Source organism: Cydia splendana, chromosome 24 (genome assembly GCF_910591565.1).
Source record: "Cydia splendana chromosome 24, ilCydSple1.2, whole genome shotgun sequence".
Taxonomy (NCBI): Eukaryota; Metazoa; Arthropoda; class Insecta; order Lepidoptera; family Tortricidae; genus Cydia; species Cydia splendana.
Genome location: NC_085983.1, coordinates 301,814 through 321,695, shown reverse-complemented (window position 1 = coordinate 321,695; position 19,882 = coordinate 301,814). Strand labels below are relative to the sequence as shown.

At 45.7% G+C, this 19,882-nt stretch overlaps 1 protein-coding gene across 1 annotated transcript; it reads right to left on the bottom strand.

The window, feature by feature from the left end:
• Positions 1-1,116: 1,116 nt before the first annotated feature.
• On the bottom strand, positions 1,117-16,061 carry LOC134802510 (mitochondrial coenzyme A transporter SLC25A42). Its single transcript, XM_063775190.1, has 7 exons — positions 15,975-16,061; positions 13,882-14,017; positions 12,401-12,589; positions 10,755-10,934; positions 5,547-5,632; positions 4,913-5,096; positions 1,117-1,638 (listed from the first exon to the last, which is right to left on the bottom strand). The coding sequence occupies exons 1-7, from the start codon at positions 16,048-16,050 to the stop codon at positions 1,503-1,505; spliced, it is 987 nt and encodes a 328-aa protein (XP_063631260.1). The 5' UTR covers positions 16,051-16,061; the 3' UTR covers positions 1,117-1,502.
• Between the last annotated feature and the right edge of the window lie 3,821 nt (positions 16,062-19,882).

Here is a 19,882-nt window from a genome sequence, read left to right as displayed (position 1 = left end):
TTTACACCTAATATGCTGCGCTCCTATATATATAGCTCTCTGGCAAACCCCGAGTTTGGACTTCTGAGCTTCCGTCAATGACCAGGTCTGAGCACCGTAGGTGAGAACTGGAAGTACGCACATTTCAATGAGTCTACGCTTGTCAACCGTCAACCCAGTGTCAAATTGTACTGGTTACCATGGTAACTCCAGGTTTAACCTGTTAACTCCGGGTTAGTGGAATGGTGCAAGTGGGCCTTATGCACCATTAACAGACAAAATATAGGTACCTACATATGATCAACACGGTTAAGTGCCTTTTTAGGGTTTCGTAGTCACCTAGAAATCCTTATAGTTTCGCCATGTCCGTCTATCTGTCCGTCTGTCCGAGGCTTTGCTCCGTGATCGATAGTGCTAGTAAACTGCAATGTGGCATGGATACATGAATTATGCATTGCGATAGAACGGTAAAATAAAAACTATAAAAAAATAATCGCTCCAAAATAAATAAAATATATCCCCCCTTCTAACTTTTGAGCCATGGGTCCAAAAAATATGAAAAAGAATCGTTAAACAAAAGCTTAATAAATACTTTTAATTAAAACTATAGCGAACATGATCGGTCCTGTCGTTTTTGAGTTATTGTAAAAAGTCTTCTCTTCTTAGTAAAAAGACGTGCAAAGCGCTGCAAAGGTACTCCTTTATGCTTGTAATGTAGATGTTACTTACTAATAGCAAAGAGGATTTGAAGAAGAGAGTTACTGTCATGGTAAATTATGTAGCTACAGTTCATTTACTGCCATCTTTCGACAGAAGATTAACTTATTCTTTGATACTTATTCTTTAACTGATATGTGTTAACTTTTTAAATATTAATATTCACGCCATCTACTCGAGCATAGGCTGAAGGTTGTGGCGCCATCGCTCGAAAACATGGAACTATACCTTTGGCCTATAGTCGAGTAGATGGCGTGAATATTAATATTTATAAGTTAACACATATCACTGAAAGAATAAGGATCAAAGTCAAATGGCGTTCTAACAGTTTTATGTTCTGTCGAAAGATGGCAGTAAATTTACAGTGGCTACATAATTTACTTTGACAATCCGTCTCTATAGACTTTATTCTCTTTGCTAATAGCCCCGGTTTAGCCTATTTTGACGGAATGGTAACTACGAAACCGTACACTGAGCATGGCCCGACATGCTCTTGGCCGATTTTTAGCGTTCCGTACCCAAAGGGTAAAACGGGACCCTATTACTAAGACTCCGCTGTCCGTCCGTCCGTCCGTCTGTCACCAGGCTGTATCTCACGAACCGTGATAGCTAGACAGTTGAAATTTTCACAGATGATGTATTTCTGTTGCCGCTATAACAACAAATACTAAAAAGTACGGAACCCTCGGTGGGCGAGTCCGACTGGCACTTGTCCGGTTTTTTTTCATGATATTGGAGGGAGCAGAAAACTTCAAGAGTTCATAAAACTTGAGATGCCGACAATGATACCGTACTCCTAGTAATGGCTACTGCAGCGTGAGCGCCAGCTCCCGGAGGGTGGTTTTGATCTTGTCGTAGGTGGCGAAGGAGATCCCGACGGCCACGGGGCCCTTCACCCAGTTCATGCTGAGGCCCTTGAAGAACCCGCGCCAGCCCTCCGCTCTGACAAAAAAAGTCATAAAATAAGTTTTTGGCAAAAATTTAATTTTTGGTACAGTCACCTGCAATAATATGTTACTCTTCGAAGGCCGCAAAAATATGTGCCACGCTCTTATGGCTCTACGAATAAGATCGTGTCAGATATTTTTGCGGCCTTCGTTGTGTAACATCTTATTGCAGGTGACTGTACAAGCTTTTATCGCCGACTGTACTTTTTTTTCCACAGGCAACTAATACTCATCGAGACTATTCTAAAAACCCCAAACACAATTAGGTTTCGTTGTTTTATCAAAGAGTTCCTATGGCCACCTCCGGTCTCCATCATCAGATCAGCTCGATGACACCATAATATTGCATTGTCACCCGACTTACGTATGTATGCAAAATTTCAGCTCAATCGGAAATCGGGAAGTGGATCAAATTTAACTTGCAAGATTTGATTACACACAGACAGACAACGGTCAGGTGAAACTAAATAAAAGCTTGTAAAAATACAATCGACGATTTAATTTTTCTGTCCCATCCTCTTTTTCAAAGATTTCAATCTGTGTGCGTAGCCAACATGCCAATCATTTACGCTCCTTAGCGAACGACACGCAACTGTCACACTAAAGCTCTGTTTTCCTAGGATAGCGGTGCCGTCATATAGCGGCCGTCTCCATATAAAATAATAGGGCTAAATATGGATGGAGTAGTATTTTGTATGGAGACGGCCGCTATATGACGGCACCGCTATCGTAGGAAACCACAGCTTAATACGGAAGAGTGGTATAAATATCACAAAGCGTTTCGTTATCGTAGCGCAAGCTATTGTCACCTTGGCTAGGCACTCTGGTCAACTATGGAACGCTTCGGTTCGCGCATAATAAAGAATCTTAGAGATAGCACTGGGTACCTTCCACAAGGGGGCGGTAAGTAAGTAAGTAAGTAAGTAATCATTTATTGTCAGATTGTGCAATGTCAGTATACAGATGTTGCAACCAGCGGTCTGCAACCAGCGCACTATATCTAGAGGGTAGGACGTGTTCCTCACCTGTACACATCTCTGATGGCGCTGGATATGTTTCTGTAGGGGTAGGACCCGTCTGGTCGCCTAGGGGCGGTCTGCATGCCTCGCCGCACTATGTCGAGCGGGTAGGAGGCGGTCTGGCCTAGTGTTCCTCACCTGTACACATCTCTGATGGCGCTGGATATGTTTCTGTAGGGGTAGGACCCGTCTGGTCGCCTAGGGGCGGTCTGCATGCCTCGCCGCACTATGTCGAGCGGGTAGGAGGCGGTCTGGCCTAGTGTTCCTCACCTGTACACATCTCTGATGGCGCTGGATATGTTTCTGTAGGGGTAGGACCCGTCTGGTCGCCTAGGGGCGGTCTGCATGCCTCGCCGCACTATGTCGAGCGGGTAGGAGGCGGTCTGGCCTAGTGTTCCTCACCTGTACACATCTCTGATGGCGCTGGATATGTTTCTGTAGGGGTAGGACCCGTCTGGTCGCCTAGGGGCGGTCTGCATGCCTCGCCGCACTATGTCGAGCGGGTAGGAGGCGGTCTGGCCTAGTGTTCCTCACCTGTACACATCTCTGATGGCGCTGGATATGTTTCTGTAGGGGTAGGACCCGTCTGGTCGCCTAGGGGCGGTCTGCATGCCTCGCCGCACTATGTCGAGCGGGTAGGAGGCGGTCTGGCCTAGTGTTCCTCACCTGTACACATCTCTGATGGCGCTGGATATGTTTCTGTAGGGGTAGGACCCGTCTGATCGCCTAGGGGCGGTCTGCATGCCTCGCCGCACTATGTCGAGCGGGTAGGAGGCGGTCTGGCCTAGTGTTCCTCACCTGTACACATCTCTGATGGCGCTGGATATGTTTCTGTAGGGGTAGGACCCGTCTGGTCGCCTAGGGGCGGTCTGCATGCCTCGCCGCACTATGTCGAGCGGGTAGGAGGCGGTCTGGCCTAGTGTTCCTCACCTGTACACATCTCTGATGGCGCTGGATACGTTTCTGTAGGGGTAGGACCCGTCTGGTCGCCTAGGGGCGGTCTGCATGCCTCGCCGCACTATGTCGAGCGGGTAGGAGGCGGTCTGGCCTAGTGTTCCTCACCTGTACACATCTCTGATGGCGCTGGATATGTTTCTGTAGGGGTAGGACCTTTCTGGTCGCCTAGGGGCGGTCTGCATGCCTCGCCGCACTATGTCGAGCGGGTAGGAGGCGGTCTGGCCTAGTGTTCCTCACCTGTACACATCTCTGATGGCGCTGGATATGTTTCTGTAGGGGTAGGACCCGTCTGGTCGCCTAGGGGCGGTCTGGATCCCTCGCCGCACTATGTCGAGCGGGTAGGAGGCGGTCTGGCCTAGTGTTCCTCACCTGTACACATCTCTGATGGCGCTGGATATGTTTCTGTAGGGGTAGGACCCGTCTGGTCGCCTAGGGGCGGTCTGCATGCGTCGCCGCACTATGTCGAGCGGGTAGGAGGCGGTCTGGCCTAGTGTTCCTCACCTGTACACATCTCTGATGGCGCTGGATATGTTTCTGTAGGGGTAGGACCTTTCTGGTCGCCTAGGGGCGGTCTGCATGCCTCGCCGCACTATGTCGAGCGGGTAGGAGGCGGTCTGGCCTAGTGTTCCTCACCTGTACACATCTCTGATGGCGCTGGATATGTTTCTGTAGGGGTAGGACCCGTCTGGTCGCCTAGGGGCGGTCTGGATCCCTCGCCGCACTATGTCGAGCGGGTAGGAGGCGGTCTGGCCTAGTGTTCCTCAACTGTACACATCTCTGATGGCGCTGGATATGTTTCTGTAGGTGTAGGACCCGTCTGGTCGCCTAGGGGCGGTCTGCATGCGTCGCCGCACTATGTCGAGCGGGTAGGAGGCGGTCTGGCCTAGTGTTCCTCACCTGTACACATCTCTGATGGCGCTGGATATGTTTCTGTAGGGGTAGGACCCGTCTGGTCGCCTAGGGGCGGTCTGCATGCGTCGCCGCACTATGTCGAGCGGGTAGGAGGCGGTCTGGCCTAGTGTTCCTCACCTGTACACATCTCTGATGGCGCTGGATATGTTTCTGTAGGGGTAGGACCCGTCTGGTCGCCTAGGGGCGGTCTGCATGCGTCGCCGCACTGTATCGAGCGGGTAGGAGGCGGTCTGGCCTAGAGTTCCTCACCTGTACACATCTCTGATGGCGCTGGATATGTTTCTGTAGGGGTAGGACCCGTCTGGTCGCCTAGGGGCGGTCTGCATGCCTCGCCGCACTATGTCGAGCGGGTAGGAGGCGGTCTGGCCTAGTGTTCCTCACCTGTACACATCTCTGATGGCGCTGGAGATGTTTTTGTAGGGGTAGGACCCGTCTGGTCGCCTAGGGGCGGTCTGCATGCGTCGCCGCACTATGTCGAGCGGGTAGGAGGAGGTCTGGCCAAGCGCGCCGGCCGCGCCGCCGAACGCCACGTTGAGGACGCTGCTCTGCTGCTTGCCGGAGTATTCTGGGAACAAACAGTCAAAGTTTTGTGACGGCATTTGGTCTCGGCTCTCTTGACGAACCAGGGGACTGCTCGTTAGCCGTACCTTCGAATTGGCAGGCACTAGCTTCTACAAAAGCGACTGTTATCTGACATGCAAAGGAGAGAGAAACGAAGCCTTATTGAGATCAGTCTGGTTTCCTCACGCGGTATTTTCCGTCAGCGAAAAGCAATTGGTAAAAATCAAATGACATTTCGTTCATAAGTCCCAAGAAACTCTTTGGTACAAGCCGGTAAGATACATATCTGAAAAAAAATATTTCGCCTGCTGCGCGGCATAAATATTATCTTTTGAATCATACTCATACTTATTCTCTTAAGCTTCCCATGTCTACAGGACAGACGCGAAGGAGTTAAACATACAATACAATGCGTATGTCAGACTTGTGTTGTAAGCAAGCGAGCAAAACTCACCGAAGTATTTCCTCTTGAGCGTGTCGTAGGTGAAGAAGGAGACGCCCGCGTACGGCACCACGCCCAGCACGGTCGCCGGGTAGCCCCTGCAACCACATTCATTACGTCAGCCGATACCACACACATATACGTAGGGCACCACGCCCAGCACGGTCGCCGGGTAGCCCCTGCAACCACATTCATTACGTCAGCCAATACCACACACATATACGTAGGGCACCACGCCCAGCACGGTCGTCGGGTAGCCCCTGCAACCACATTCATTACGTCAGCCGATACCACACACATATACGTAGGGCACCACGCCCAGCACGGTCGCCGGGTAGCCCCTGCAACCACATTCATTACGTCAGCCGATACCACACACATATACGTAGGGCACCACGCCCAGCACGGTCGCCGGGTAGCCCCTGCAACCACATTCATTACGTCAGCCGATACCACACACATATACGTAGGGCACCACGCCCAGCACGGTCGCCGGGTAGCCCCTGCAACCACATTCATTACATCAGCCGATACCACACACATGTACGTAGGGCACCACGCCCAGCACGGTCGCCGGGTAGCCCCTGCAACCACATTCATTACATCAGCCGATACCACACACATATACGTAGGGCACCACGCCCAGCACGGTCGCCGGGTAGCCCCTGCAACCACATTCATTACATCAGCCCATACCACACACATATACGTAGGGCACCACGCCCGGCACGGTCGCCGGGTAGCCCCTGCAACCACATTCATTACGTCAGGCGATACCACACACATATACGTAGGGCACCACGCCCAGCACGGTCGCCGGGTAGCCCCTGCAACCACATTCATTTCGTCAGGTGATACCACACACATATACGTAGGGCACCACGCCCAGCGCGGTCGCCGGGTAGCCCCTGCAACCACATTCATTTCGTCAGGTGATACCACACACATATACGTAGGGCACCACGCCCAGCACGGTCGCCGGGTAGCCCCTGCAACCACATTCATTTCGTCAGGCGATACTACACACATATACGTAGGGCACCACGCCCAGCACGGTCGCCGGGTAGCCCCTGCAACCACATTTATTACGTCAGCCAGATACCACACACATATAGGGTCATTGCGCTAGTTTTCATCCACTTGACGAAATTTGAATATAAACATTCATTGCTGCTCAAATTTGGACTTATTGCAATCCTTAATATCTAAATAATTTATCTATCTGCATAAAAATTATATTTCCCAAGTAGCAAATTATAAATGAAATGTATTATTTGTTAATACGTCAAGTAGACGGAAACTGACACCGGACGGTAAACTGGCGCAATTACCCTACGCCGGCAACACACACTTTGTAACTAAAAAAAGGCGTGAAACTCAAATGTTCTATGGAAGATCAACCCTTCGCACCTACATTTTTAAAATTTGCCGCCTTTTTCTATATACTGACGGAAATGGCTTGCCAAACTATAAAAAAACAGTAGAAACAAAATAAGCCTGGCTGGATTACTCATGAAGTTATATTGTTTAAACTGGAGCGAGTTGTCAGTTTTTTTGCCATACTAATTTGAACCTTATCACCGAGACAGAATGTTGTTCGTACCAGACTAGAGAAAGCGGTCCACGTGAGATAGAAAACCCGAGCCCTGTGTCTCACTCGCACATGTTGCCAATGTTAAAAAGATACCATTTTGGTAGAAATTATATCAATATACTACTGAAATTCATTACCTTCTTATACTATTTTAGTGCTATATTCCAATTACAGTTCTGATATCTTTTAAGTAATTTGTTAATTATTATGATGTTAATATTATTAACTGATTAAGCCAAGCATGTGCGCAACAAAAAAAACAGTAAACTGAATATGGTAGAAATTGTAGTAACTTTGAATATTAATTGGTATCCCCAACTTGATGACGATTAGGGTGACCATGATGTCGGTACGATTTGGATCGGTCTTACAAAATTGTTATTTCATACTTAATGTAAAAATAACTTTACCTAAATAGTATACTAATAAATAAATAAAGATATACTTATTTCGGCATGTTTAATTATTCGGTTCACGTAGTGAGAGCTACATTATTATTATTATTATTGGGAGCCTATAATGTCCCACTGCTGGGCAAAGGCCTCCCCCCACTTTTTCCAGTCTTCTCGATCCTGTGCAGTCTCTGGCCATTCCCTTAAAAAGGAGTCTAACTCGTCTCGCCATCGCCGACGTGGTCTGCCAATTCCTCGTTTTGAGCTGGGCTGCCACTTTGTGGCGATCTTGGCCCACAGCTCACTCGGCATTCGGCAGACATGACCAGCCCAGTCCCACTTTAGCTTGGCCGCTTTCCGAGCTACGTCGACTATTTTTGTTCTGGAGCGCAGCGTGGTGTTCCGGATACGATCCATTAATTTCACACCTAATATGCTGCGCTCCATAGCTCGCTGGCAAACCCCTAGTTTGGACCTCTGATACGCCGTCAAGGACCAAGTTTGTGCACCGTAGGTGAGAATTGGAAGTATGCATATGTCCATGAGTCTCCGCTTAAGTGACAGGGGGAGATCGCCTTTCATCAGATGTTTGTATATTGCCAGAGCTACATAATTGCCAAAAATTAAATCCGAAGTCCTTGGACATTACAGACTCATATTTATACATAATATTTAATTACTGGAACGTTAATTCTAACTATTTATATATATGTAATCGATTCTATATAGGTTGGGCCGACATTTCCGTCAGTTTACAAAAGCGGCAAATTTGAAAATGTTGTTCCAATTACAGATCTACGATGACGCTTACGCTTAAAGAATAGCTAAAGTATGCAAAAGGGAAGTCATCACGTATATGAACACACCATGAGTATGATATTGATAGTGATCGGTATTTTGTTAAATTATGAATTATGAAGAGCATAAATAGTGTAGAATGCCGGTTTACACAGTTAAATGTAAGTTTTTATTTCGTCGTGTGCTAATATTTTATCATTTTAGTCTATAATCAAGATAATTTCGTGTAAAAACATAAATTGTTACGCTACGCTAGGGCTTGACAAAATGACTAGTATCGATAACCAGTGGGCATAGTAATAATATAAATTTATTTGCGTTGCAAGTGTTGAAAGTAGGAATTAAATTCGCAACGAGTGGTGATAAATTAAAACACGACCGAAGGCAGCGTTTTTAATCGATACGATTTGCGAATTACCAAGTACAACTACAACGTTTTACCCGACCCTGGATATCTGTCTCGCTCTCTCTTATAGCGGTCTTTGATAGAAATAAATAGAAATAGAAAATATTTATTTGGCGTACAAAAACATACCTACATTACGGTAAGTACAACATAAAGTTCACAATACAGTAAACATACACCAAATAGGATGCCGCTCAGCATAAGCAGTGTCTGTAAGACACTACGCTGGTTTTCACCCAATACGTACGATGGACGTACGGTGGACCACCTTCCTGACAATCAAGCATGATCGCATTGATCGCGATCCAATACGCCCATCCCATCTGTAACAGCTTTTATAACGACTAAAAGCTTTATAACGACTAAATGAAGTAAAGTTGTGTGAGCGTTTTACAGAAGAGAAAAAAACTATATCCATCTCTTTTCTGGGGCAATTATACTAGCATAGGGAAAATACAGTATGATTCTCTCTGATTATGCACGAATGAGAAAAGATCCTGGCCAAACTATACATTCCATCTTATGCTAATATCCCACATTCATATGACTTATGGTCACCCTAATTAGAAAGAGATGGAGGGCTCAGGTTTGACCTCTCATGTGGACACACTTTTTGACCAGTGTACACTATCCAGTTTACTCTCTACGTCCGTGGGATTACTATGAGAACCGGTGTCGCCAACACGCACTCTCTGTCTCCCTCTGACGTATGTCTGTCTCACTCACCGGTACAGCGTCCGCAGCCCCTCCTGAGTGGCCACCTTGCGGAACACGTCGGCGATGGTGGGGTATGTGGACGCGCTGGTGACCGCCATGAGAGCCCGCGCCAAGTCGAGAAGGTAGGTGGCTGACAGTGTCGTCTCGCTCTACGTATGTCCGTCTCACTCACCGGTACAGCGTCCGCAGCCCCTCCTGAGTGGCCACCTTACGGAACACGTCCGCGATGGTGGGGTAGGTGGACGCGCTGGTGACCGCCATGCGAGCCCGCGCCAAGTCGAGAGGGTAGGTGGCTGATAGTGTCGTTTCGCTCTACGTATGTCCGTCTCACTCACCGGTACAGCGTCCGCAGCCCCTCCTGAGTGGCCACCTTACGGAACACGTCGGCGATGGTGGGGTAAGTGGACGCGCTGGTGACCGCCACGCGAGCCCGCGCCAAGTCGAGAGGGTAGGTGGCTGATAGTGTCGTCTCGCTCTACGTATATCTGTCTCACTCACCGGTACAGCGTCCGCAGCCCCTCCTGAGTGGCCACCTTACGGAACACGTCGGCGATGGTGGGGTAAGTGGACGCGCTGGTGACCGCCACGCGAGCCCGCGCCAAGTCGAGAGGGTAGGTGGCTGATAGTGTCGTTTCGCTTTACGTATATCTGTCTCACTCACCGGTACAGCGTCCGCAGCCCCTCCTGAGTGGCCACCTTACGGAACTCGTCGGCGATGGTGGGGTAAGTGGGCGCGCTGGTGACCGCCACGCGAGCCCGTGCCAAGTCGAGAGGGTAGGTGGCTGATAGTGTCGTCTCGCTCTACGTATATCTGTCTCACTCACCGGTACAGCGTCCGCAGCCACTCCTGTGTGGCCACCTTACGGAACACGTCGGCGATGGTGGGGTAAGTCGACGCGCTGGTGACCGCCACGCGAGCCCGCGCCAAGTCGAGAGGGTAGGTGGCTGATAGTGTCGTCTCGCTCTACGTATATCTGTCTCACTCACCGGTACAGCGTCCGCAGCCCCTCCTGAGTGGCCACCTTACGGAACACGTCCGCGATGGTGGGGTATGTGGACGCGCTGGTGACCGCCACGCGAGCCCGCGCCAAGTCGAGAGGGTAGGTAGCTGATAGTGTCGTCTCGCTCTACGTATATCTGTCTCACTCACCGGTACAGCGTCCGCAGCCCCTCCTGAGTGGCCACCTTACGGAATACGTCCGCGATGGTGGGGTATGTGGACGCGCTGGTGACCGCCACGCGAGCCCGCGCCAAGTCGAGAGGGTAGGTAGCTGATAGTGTCGTCTCGCTCTACGTATATCTGTCTCACTCACCGGTACAGCGTCCGCAGCCCCTCCTGAGTGGCCACCTTACGGAACACGTCGGCGATGGTGGGGTAGGTGGACGCGCTGGTGACCGCCATGCGAGCCCGCGCCAAGTCGAGAGGGTAGGTGGCCGATTGTGACGTCACGCCGGCCAGCGAGCCCGCTACCAGGTGCCGGACTTTGTGTTGCCTGCAAGTAACACAATGACTGGCGTATAAACTATACATATGTGGCTTTCCATCAGAGAAGGGTCCTTATGTGTAATAAGGACCTTTCTATCAGAATTTCTGTTGGAATTTCAGATAAAAAAGACCTTAGGACCCTTGTATCCTTATGCTTCATTATTGGAGTGTAGAAAGCCACACATGTATTCAAATTAGCCTATCAATTCTAACAATATTCACCTTGAAATTTAATATTTTATGTAGAAAATAGAAACATATCTAATTGATACAATGGTTGACCGTTTGAAGGCCTGCCATGGATTTGTTTGTACTAACTATTGCACATTTATTTAAACTATTAAATCAATATATAATGTAGCGCATAACATAATATAAGTACATGAATAAAACAGAAAAAAATAAAATGAATATTTTAGAAATAGAATAAGTATAGAATAATGTCCGACGCTTGTTATTAACACGTAGATCCAACACGTAGAGGCCCTTTGGAGAGCTTTAATGTCATGTAGAACGCCTGCTGGAACCCGCTCACAGGCGCAACAATAGACACCCATGAACCGGTCGCAGCAGGCATTGGGACTATTGTAGAAAAAGTGAACAGTATACGGTCTATGGATTGAAGTTTGGGTGGACAAAGAGACTGGGCTATTGTAGAGAAGTCCGGACACCTGCCATAACAATGCTAACACATGTTATCGAGGCCGCTGGTGACTTGCCGCTGACTAGATGGGCTCCTGAAACTACCGTCGTGAAAACGACTAGGAGCAACATCGGTGTGAGCGGCTCAGGGGTGTCGAGAGGTGTGCGCCGCTTTCTACCCAGTGGCTGTTACCAGCCACTGTGCCAACTCGCGTCTTATGCATCTTTCACTTCCACCCCTGGAGCATATAGCTCTGGCGACTCCTCTCTGGACGGCCAATGAAGGCAAGCCAGAGCTGTGAGTCCTGCGGGTCCCCTTGGGGCCAATCCGACCGACGAAGACACGCCGGAGACGGAGACCCTGGCCGACTCTCGGGAGTCCACACCGGTGCCGTGGGGTCGATACTCCCCAACAGCTCGCCACAAGCTGCCCTGCGCTATTTATAATATTATTACATATTGTACGTCACAATTTTATTTACATAAGATAGACTATTACAGTTACAGATTGGAATATTGGATTATATAACTATTAATTTCTTCAGTTTGGACACTTTGTTGAACTTCTATATGTACCTAATGTAGCTATGTCACCCTCCGTGATTGTTATGCTTATGTCATTTAGGGTTCAAGCTAAATTGGACATTCCATAGCGTGAGTATTGAACAACCAGTTTAGCTAGGACCCTAAATGGCTCAACAATCGCGGAGCGTGGTGGTACAAAGTCTACTACGTACAAAGACTTAACGCCTGACCACAAAGCAATAGCAATGCCACTCGAACTGACATTGCTGATATTTTTTGGCAGGCGCTTATATTAGGTCGACTCACTTGGCCATAGCAGGCGTGTCGACCCCTAGCGCCCGTTTCCACTGCTCGTGCGCGGTGAACTGTATGGCGGCGTAGGGGACGATGCGCGCCATGGTGGCGCTGTTGCCGCGCCACAGCGCGGGCACGCCGGCGGCGCGGACCGACTGCTTCAGGAACAAGAACGCCGCGCGAACCGAGTACGGCGTTTCACTGTAGTACACAAAATACAATTGAGTAATAGTTATTTGTTTCACTCGGGGGCAAAGTTGTTGTTTAACCGTTCGTGCTAATATTGATGCCCGAGCAAGCGAAAGATTCCAAAATTGAACCACGAGCGTAGCGAGTGGTTCGAAAAATGGAATCTTAAGCGTTGCGAGGGTTTCAAAGCACGGGGGTTAAACAAAATTTGCCCCCGAGTGAAACACAAAATTTTTCACCACACCAACCCGAAGCAAATATTAAATGTAAAATATCAAACAAAACAAACCAAATCAAATTCAAATGAATGTTATTAAATATTTATCATCTAAAATCATAATTTAAAAGTCAATTCTACCAGCAAACATAAGAAAACAACTCAAAATTTGCATTTGATTACTTTGCCTCACATGTGAATTACTGATAGCAAAGTGCAACTTTGCTATCCGTTTTTGAAGTGCAAAGTAAGCCTTTCCGAGCTAGTGTGGTGAAAATGTTCTTTTCACATCACCTATTCGGAAAAGGGTTTCTTCTTCCCCGCTAGGAGGGATCAAAGTGGCACTTATCCTCCCTGCTAAGGGGGATCAAAGTGGCACTTTTCTGTTCTAGGACACTGTTTTTGTTATTTTTTGCATTCTTTTTTTAGCTTGAATAATATTTTGAAACAATAATTTGTGTCAACACTAAGATTTTTTTATTTTCCTCATAGTTCAAGTGAAAAGCAGTATGTGTCACACGGTATCAAAATTATTTCGTATTGGGCGTTAACACTTGAATCCATTCTCCATTCCATTCTATCGGATACATTCTGGAGAGTGCGCACAAGAGCTGCATGACCTGATCCCACCTTCTCCTTTCCATCATCGGACGTCCAGGCGCGGGGAGCGAATGCACCCGTTCGTGGTTAATATCTCATTTGTCCGCACAAAACGATTTGCCTCCTCATTTTTGGTAAGGACGACTAAGGAATGGAATGCGCTCCCGTCATCTGTATTCCCTGAGAAATATGACCTCGGTCTCTTTAAAGCTAGAGTGAATAGGCTATTACTGAACCGGTGAGCTCCATCTTAGGCTCTGTCTTCACTTTCCATCAGGTGTGACTAGAGCCAATCGCCGATCAGTTTATAATAAATAAATAAAAAACCCTCATTACGCTCAGGATTTAATGTACGCCCTTGACGGAAATATATCATTTTGATCCCTTGTAACACAAACTACTATATTATCACACATGCTCGGTAAGATCGCAGGCGCTGACGTCACCACGGTGGTACCGGACTATAGCTGGGTGGTTGTATACTCACGAGCTCTGGAAGTGTATCTTGGTGCGGTCGAGGGGGGCGATGGTGGTCTTGGCGAGCGCCCCGGCGCAGGCGCCGGCGGCCAGTGACGTCACCACCGCGGCCGTGCGCGACAGCTCGCGCTTGTTCGCCTTCGCTTCTGAAACATGCCGATTCAGTACAGGGTGAATGTGAGGTAGAAAGTGAAAATTCAGGTTACAGGGTTTATTAGTTAGAGAGAGGTCGAAAACGCACCGAATAGATTCGATAAAAAGAGAGATCCGAGCTGTCAAACCTTCGGACATTCTATTTCAGTTTGTCATTTATCTATACTAGCGTAACTTCTTAAAAACACACAAACCAAAATCTCATCTTCCTCGCGTTATCCCGGCAACTTGCCACGGCTCATGGGAGCCTGAGTCCGCTTAACAACTAATCCCATGATTTAACGTAGGCACATAGTTTTTACGAAACGAGCATATCAGAGGTTCCTTCAGAGTAGCTCCTATCGTAGAAAAAGTGAAAGAAAGTCGCTTACGTTGGTATGGCCATATCCAAAGACGCGAAGACGACTATGTGATTAAGAAAGTACTCAACATACCAAATTCGGCCAGGGGAAGAGGCAGGCCGCCCGCCACTTGGTGGAATAACATTAAGAAAGAGATGGACCAGGACAACCTTACTACTCAGACAACCCAGAATAGAGTTCTCTGGCGCAAATGTACAGGGAGACCCGACCCCAGATAAACTGGGAACATGAGTTGGACAAAGAAGAAGACATAGTTTTTACGAAAGCGACTGCCATCTGACCTTCCAACCCAGAGGGGAAACTAGGCCTTATTGGGATTAGTCCGGTTTCCTCACGATGTTTTCCTTCACCGAAAAGCAACTGGTGAATTTGATATTTCAAATGATATTTCGTACGAGCCGGGGTTTGAACCCGCGACCTCCGGATTGAAAGTCGCACGCTCTTACCGCGTACCAAACTATCACCACCACCAAAATATTTAATTAAATATTTTAATTTGTTTCCTAAGTTCTATTTTCTGTTTTAAAGAGTGCATAGATAAAAGAGGTGTGTCTCGCAAAGATAACATTGTTATGACGCCCCCACTATCATCCATCATGTTACCTCACACATTTAATTATGTGTTGTGCAATAGATACTATAAGTAAACTCCGCTATAATGACGTGTTTGTGTGCACTTTGCCCTCTCGATTAACACTAATACGCGCGCGATATGACACTTTATCTACATACATGAAATAATCATAACATACATTGCATACATAAATAAACTGTGTAAAGATCATCGGAACAAACAAGCCAGTAAGCTGGACTATTTGTAAATATATAACATACTAGCACCTGCCCGCGACTGCGTCTGCGTAGAATGATGATGAATAAATGATTGATAAAAACTATTGTGTCCTTCCTTGGGCCTCAAAAATATATTTGCTATACTCTTTGGCCTCAAACTATCTCCAAACATAAAGAGATAAAGATAGTTTATTTTTTCAAGTAGGCATATTATACCCAATGCGCATATAAACGTCAAAAAACTTAAAAAGCTACACCGACTCTAACCCTAGAACCCTACACCTCTGCCAAGATTTAAGTTCCTCCTAAAAAAAATCATTTAAATCGGTGCAGCGCTACAAGCGTGAATAGGTAAAATACAGAGACCAGAGTTTATTTTAGCCAATGGTGCTGGTTTAAACTTATAGCTTTTTGAAGTAGAATGACAATGTCACTATTAATCAGCGGTGTCACTCACCAATCGTGCAGTCTAGGGCTCATTTAGACGATGCGAGAACTTGGATGTGAGTTTCATAACATTACATTGCGGGTTTTGATCGGTCGGTTGAATTGGACTTATCCAACAGTCCGCAATGTAACTAAAATCGCATGCGAGTTCGCGCGCCGCCTAAAACAGCCCTTGATGCCAATCGCGCGCTTGATGCGAACTCTTCAACCAATCGCGTTGTGGCGTTAGACTGTATGTACGATTGGCTCGAATTCGTGCGCGTGTCACCGCTGTACCGGCCCCATTATTACCCGCAAGTCCCGTCCTATTCATATTTAATGAAATATGGATATTCTGAACTGAACTCACTAGACTCACAGAACAGACGCCGCCAGTAGTGCGCCGGGCGCACGGGCGCACTATCTGCTTGTCCCGGTATTGACATTAGCACATTATTTTTCACCTCTGCTCGAAGTCTTTCTATAATATTTGAAATTAGTCTGCAAACTTATATGTATTTTATCCTCTAGAGTACAACGTAATTTGAAGCATCAAGATTCTTTATACACTTTAGTAACATGTACTTTTAAGCGATGACTCGAATGATTGGTTAACCCTTTGACGTCAACTCTCGCGGCTACAGCCCAATCTGTCCAATATCAACCTTCATTTGTGTCCAATATCAACCTTGTTGTGCATTCCGACAAGGTTCACGATGACGCGACACTATATTGATTCAGCGACCACGATCTTCAGCATCGAGGGGCCGACTGACTGATTATGGTTAGATAGGATGTTTACAAATGGTCAGTTATGTGTGTGTTATTGTTTTTACAAGACACATCGTTTCCTACTTCCTACTTATATATTTTTTTAGGGTTCCGTACCTCAAAAGGAAAAAAATGGAACCCTTATAGGATCACTCGTGCGTCCGTCTGTCCGACCATCCCCCCCCCCCCCTTTATCTCCGAAACTACTGGATCTAAAATTAAAAAAAAAATACGCAAAATAGTTCTTTAGGGGCTGTCCATCTACGTCATGCTACATACCATCATCCGATGTCCAGACCCCCCCCCCCTAATTTGAAATGACGTAATTTATGAATAGCCCCTTACCTATAGATGACAGGAAAACCTATTAGAAATGTGCAGTCAAGCGTGAGTCTGACTTAATTGCTTAGTTTTTGATCCGAACCCTACGGGTTTTTTAAAGACATGTCATTCACGTTCCACATAAAAAAACGAGTCCGACGCGCACTTGTCCGGTATTTATTATAAATTCAATATTTGTAATATGATGACGATGATAATCCGGCCGATTGCGGCTAGTTTGCTCGGCCCTCGTGCGCCCGAAGATGGCTGACGTGGCCGATCTTCGAGGTGAACCCCCGCACACATTGAGGGCACGCCAGGACACCAGCCACGTAGTGGTAATGGATGGCACTCTGCCACTTGTAACAGCCGTGTGTCTGATTACTTTACATAAAAATGCTCAAGGCTTTCTCTGAACCAAAGGTTTCCTATGGCAGAATTAATCTTTGTCTTTCTAAGATGTGTTTAAGAAGCAGGTGGAGGGTGGAGGGTTTTCAACCTCGGCGACGTCTGAGGTTAATAATTGTTCAAGTTTCGGTTCTAAGTCAAGTTATTTGTATAATTTTCAACTAAATCAAGGATGTACCTAGACGTAGTCTTCAGCTAAATCGGTTCAGCGGTTATTGATTCTCCGTACAAACTTCCATCATCCCTTTCACTTTTAAGGGATCATTTTTGGGATAATAACCATCCTATATTCGTCCCCGGGACTCAAACTATCTCAATACTTCTAAATTTTAACTAAATTGGTTCAGCGACTTAAGTAAAAAAAATCTTGTCTAGTGGCGTGATTAGTCTAGTGGGGTGTTATGTAACTGGGTGGAAGTTAATAATCGCTTCAATTTCGGACCGCCTATAACCTACCTGGAGTTATAATATCATTGATTGAACAATAAATATTTCAAATCAAAGTCCTACCTCAATAGTTTATGCTGTGACACTGATACAAACGAACACGTTGTAATGTGGACTTTATTTCTAAGCCGTATATAGTCCACATTAGTTCAGCAACGCTCGTGTGACTGTAGATATGATAAGCCCACTTGGGCATATCAACTGTAATCGTAGGTAATTGGAAGTGATTCGAGTGGAATCCCTCCTATCAGTATTTATAGGATAATTTAAGTTCAATGATATCTAATGTCTTTTTACTCCCGAAAAAGAGGATGATTTAATTTTGACGCAAATGTCTGACTGTCTGTCTGTGGCATCATCGCTTTTAGACGGATGGACCGATTTCGATGCCGTTTTTTTACGTGTAAGCGAGTTTCCTTGCGGCGGTTATTAGCTACTTAGCTAGCTATGTATGATGTTTTCTAAAATGATGTAAGGCATTTTATTGGCATTAAATATTTTTTTGGCATATACATATTTGGAGTACAGGGTAATCAAATTTAATAGTTACCTATTTCAAAAGCAAGGAGGTTGTGAGTTCAAACCCCGCCTGGTATGGTTTTTTGTGTGTGTTGTGGCTGTGACTGACACAATGACAATTTGATTGGTTCATTACTAAGTCACCCTGCTATTGCAATAATTTTGTACTAAATAAAACGACAGATCAGCTGGACAATCTGCAAAACAAACTGTTGTTGGTAGTGCAATTTATTATGAATGAAAAATAGATAAATACTGACCATGGCGCGGCTCGGACGCCAGCAGCGGCGCCGCCGTCATCGCGCCTCACATGTCACGGGCAACGGACAACACTGCAACAAACACAATGCGTTTGATAAAAACCAATATAAAATTGCCCACTTGAGCTTCGCTAGTCAGGATAGGTAAATTAAGTGATTCTATTGGTTCTTAACAGACACATCCCTCGCTACGCATCCTTGCACATCTCTGATATATATGAAACATAGCCTTACAATGGAAAATATAAATAAAAAATTTAATAAAATGTGGAAGTCTTTCTCTAGCTCTCCTAAGGTTATGACAAGAAAATAATAGTTTTCGATCTTCTTTAATGGGCCAGAGTGGCCCACAAAATAGATCCTTAGTATTTACAGATCTCTTGTAAGGTTTTTAGACAACTTCAATAGATTATTAAGACCGGAGACACTCCAGCCAGCCAATATTAACCTGACATCAAAAATAAAGAATAACATCATATATGGTGTTTTCCTGTCTTATAATTTAAAAAAAAATGTAAGTGCTGTGAAGATGAATCAATACAGATTTTGTTTATCACAATTGGCTCAGTAGTTTTAATGCTATCCCCATAATGTATATAACAATTTTAATGTGTATTGCATATACATATATTATAGTAAATACCTATAATTTGTATAATTGGCAAAGTTTTTTTTTTTCTTATTTTTGGATTGGAATCATCAAAACACAAGTTAAGCAGAATTTAAGTTGAGGCCTAAAAATTGAGAATAATGAGAATTAATCAATTTTTTTCTTTTTTTCAAAACACCTAAACAAATAATCCACAGTCAATATTTATTTACAGTTACTGGCATTGGCAACAGACCATATGCAACAAAACAAGGAATTAAACTTTCACGATTTTTACACATTATTTAATTGTACAACAGGACTTAGATTTACCTCCGACATTTCTAGGATGGCACCCGTGGGGACCTGTGGTCTCGGGTGGTGGTGGTCTTCTCCGAGACACCGGGGACAATGCCGTCCTCGAAACGACGGAGGTAAATCTTAAATACGCGATTATTTCCCCGTTGTACAATTTAATAATTACATTACATATGTGTGCAACAAATTTTAATCATGCAAGTCATTGCCCAATCATTCGTATATTATTATAATTACCTATCTTTCTAATTAATTTGTACCTATTTTAGTATTTAAGTTTTATATATTGTACTTAGTTGATAAGGTATTTTTTGTGGCAATAAATATTTTTCTGATTCTGATTCTGATTCTGATAACTGCTTACTTAAAATAAAACCGTTATCTTTTCTGTTTGCAACACGCGTCTACACGCGGACCCTAGCAACCTTATCTAATCTCTACAGATACACTGACCCAAGAACAACTTGTAAAACTACAAAAAACTAGTTTTCCAATCGAACTTTCAATAAAATTCCAATCAGATTGCACACACCGCAGGGTTAACGCCCGATTATGCATAAATTAACTCTAGCGTAGACTCTACACGCTTAGAATATCGTATGTGACTTAAAAAACCTAATCATACGTATAAAGTTCAAAGTCTAA